Raw genomic sequence first — 3,467 nt, 5'->3', positions numbered from 1 at the left:
TCATTTCTCTATGTTTCAATCCAGTGTTCCTAAATGCTATGTGAAATGTACCATGCAGACCCACCCCCGACTCCCCGAGTGTGGGAAGTACCACGCCAGGCTTTCCTGCTTCTCTGCTGGAAGGCCATTTCCCCAGGCCATAGCGATGCCTGCAACTAGGCAAAGTCAGCCTCTTCAGTATTCCCCTCTCCCTGCTCCTCCACCTTACTTGATCTGGGACATTATTGTGGGAGCAAGGAAAGCAGCCGAGTCCTTTAAGCTCCTGCATTATGGAGGGATATTTTTAAAAATCCCATTGTTTTCTTTTCATCTCTATTACCCATTTTAACTACTTAATTTGCCAAGTTCCTGTGAGCTGCCTATTGATAATTGATAGATTGTTCCTTCCTTTCCAATTTCCGCTGTTAGTTATCCCAGGAAGTTTATTTGTGCTTTGCATGTAACCCAATAGGTTAGAGAGTGCCCGGCTGGTTTGTGGGCCTGTGTAAATTAATACTGTCCAGAAATGCAGAGGCGAGACCAGCAGGCCCTCCGACCAGGAAGCTATCCGGTTGCTTCCTGGCAGGCTCCTCTTCATTGAAACGGCCTGCAGCGGAGGCACGGGGACTTCCCCTTGCTTTAATGGCTTTGAGTGGCCATCTGGGGGAGATCATTGGTGCCAGGCCTGGCTCTTCCCTCAAGCCAGGAGGTTTTCTTTGGTCACATAGATCCCACCTCCACTCCAGTCCCACAACCTGGGCTTTTACGAGGTGGGGGTGGAGATTTCTAGCTAAGGACATTCATTTTAAGAGATCTCAGTTTCTCAGCCTCATCCAGTTCCTCTTGTTTGTTTGCTTTTTGCTGTTGTTATTTGTTTTTCTTTCTCCTTTAGGAGTTTATCCAGGCAAGAAGCATTAACTATACAGAGAAGCGTCTCCAGTTGGGGATTTTGATTTGGGGCTGGATCACTTCTAGAAGCTATGGGCGATTAACACTTTTCTTACGCTGTTATGTTTGAGTATGCATTTCTTAGGGCGGGGTGAAGACAAAATGTTTTATTCATTTTTGTGTTGTTCATTGTTGTGTTATTCTTCTGTGTTGTTCAATAAGCATGAGTTGAATTAAGTCAGTACTAAGGAGCAGGATAGAGATAAAAGAACTTCAGACTATTTCTTTTTTCTTTTCTTTCTTTCTTTTTTTTCTTTTTTTCTGAGACGGAGTCTCACTCTGTCGCCAGACTGGAGTGTAGTGGTGCAATCTTGGCTCACTGCAACCTCCACCTCCCAGGTTCAAGCAACTTTCCTGCCTCAGCCTCCTGAGTAGCTGGGACAACAGGTGTGTGCCACCATGCCCAGCTAACTTTTGTATTTTCAGCAGAGACGGGGTTTCACTGTGTTGGCCAGGCTGGTCTCCGACTCCTGACCTCATGATCTGCCTGCCTCGGCCTCCCAAAGTGCTAAGATTACAGGCATGAGTCACTGTGCCCTGCCAGACTATTTCTATTGAAACTGCTGAGATAATCTTTTGAATCCAAAAGTAAGTACGATCGTTGAGTCCATTGTAAGTATGATCTCCAGATTTTCACTAATCAGTTGTTTGAAAACCTGGAGATCATACACACAATGTCAAAGTTTTAGCTTCTGTTGAGGAATTGGGAGAAAGAGCAACCCTTCGTCTACTTTCCTACAGAGAAACAAATGAAAGTGCTGGGAAGGGGCCACCTGGTCTTGCCTGGGGTCCACTCTCCTTCTGACCACAGCCTCAACAATGGGCAGTGTAAGACAATGGTCTTAGATGAATCACAGGTGCATATTGCCTTTTGGGTTCTGTTGGTGACTGAGTTTAGGATCCCTGGCCTGTGCAGCCCAAACTGCAGAGGCGGCACTCTCTCTTTTAGGGCACCTAGGATTTGCTAACACCACTGTCAGATATCCATTTCCGTTTATTTTATTCTGTAGTGACATAAACATAGTCCCTGATCCCTAACATGAAATAAAGGACATTCTTGGCCTTTGCATTCTACATTTTTATTTTCATTTTAAACAAGAAGTTTATTTAAACAAGACACTTGACTTGAAGGGAAGACTATCTAGGATTGTTTTTTGTTTTAGAGTAATTTATCCCTACCTAAAGACAGATTGCCCTACATGTAACAGCTATGTACAAAAAAGTTATACAATTGTCCTTGGTTTTACAATGATAAATGAATAACATTAAAATTCTCCACTTGAACAAGGTATGCAAGATTTTTATGTTTTTGTTGTTGTTGTTGTTGTTAAAACAGTGAGAGCAAAATAACTTACTGGAATATAAAGATAAGAGCTGAATGAGCATGCCACTAATGGAGGAAGGGAATATTTTCACAGAATCAGTATTTTTCCCCATCCCGTCTCCACTTGATGTCAATCAAAACATACCATTGGCTGTTTAGTTAAAAAAATGCAATATGCTTGTGCACATATACCAGTTACTTTATATACAATAAAGGAATGGGGAAGGGGGAAATGAAAGAATAGAGAAAACTATACAATAGTAGTCAGGATGTGGTGGAACCAAATTGCAGTTTTCTAATTGTGAATGTAATCTTTGTCTTTAAAGAACAGAGTTCTGGAGTAAAGAAGCAGGTTCCCTTTTCAGTAGACACCTCTCGTCTGCTGTTGGAACACATCAATTGTATCTCCATCCTCCATTTCCAACTGTGCAGGTGTGTCTGTTTCATTGATAGGTTGCCCATCGGATCGGAATCTGATCTGCCTCATTGACAATCCCTGTCGTTCACAATAGGCTTTCATTAGTTTACTAAGTGGTATATGCCTCTTAATCTTAAACTGTGCCACAGAACCATCCTGCCCCGCCACCTTCAAATTAATATGATCGTTGTTCTCAGTCTTGACTCCTTCCTTGGGCTTTTCGTTGGCCATAGCGAGCACCGGAGTCTCCTCAGGTGCCGCTTCACAACAGAGGTACCAGGTCCGCACCAAACAAGCACACAAGCAGCACCAGGAGGCTTCATTCTACATTTTATGCATGTAGGAACTATTCTCCATGTGCTAAAGTGTAGAAATCCTAAAATGAGTTACTTTGCTCCTGTCTACCCCCATTGGAGTGAGAGTGTCATGAAGGTGGGACAGGGAGCTTGTCTGTAATTAACTGCTGCTCAGCCCCTTGCATTTAACACACTATCTGGCTCATCAAAGAAGGAAGGAAGGGTTAAATGAATGAATGGCATAATCTCTGTCCTCAAGGAACTCACCCTCTGTAAACATACCAATGCAATGTTCTGCAATAGGAGCTCTGAGAGGGAAGGAACAAGAGACTCTAGAAATTAAGGGAAGGGGTACCTGACCCAGCAGGGGGAAGGTCAGAGAAGTTTTGAGAAGGACACAGTGATATATGAGCAGGGACTTACAGGGTGAATATAGTGGGTCAGCCTTCAAGGGAACAAGTATTGAGAGGTGGAGGGAACAGAATGTGCAAAAATAGGAGAG

At 43.4% G+C, this 3,467-nt stretch overlaps 1 protein-coding gene across 1 annotated transcript; it reads right to left on the bottom strand.

The window, feature by feature from the left end:
• Positions 1-2,484: 2,484 nt before the first annotated feature.
• Positions 2,485-2,974, bottom strand: LOC129036902 (small ubiquitin-related modifier 2-like). Its single transcript, XM_054488596.2, has one exon. The coding sequence runs from the start codon at positions 2,898-2,900 to the stop codon at positions 2,613-2,615; it is 288 nt and encodes a 95-aa protein (XP_054344571.1). The 5' UTR covers positions 2,901-2,974; the 3' UTR covers positions 2,485-2,612.
• Between the last annotated feature and the right edge of the window lie 493 nt (positions 2,975-3,467).

Source organism: Pongo pygmaeus, chromosome 4 (assembly GCF_028885625.2).
Source record: "Pongo pygmaeus isolate AG05252 chromosome 4, NHGRI_mPonPyg2-v2.0_pri, whole genome shotgun sequence".
Lineage (NCBI taxonomy): Eukaryota > Metazoa > Chordata > Mammalia > Primates > Hominidae > Pongo > Pongo pygmaeus.
This window is presented reverse-complemented; position numbering and strand designations above follow the sequence as displayed.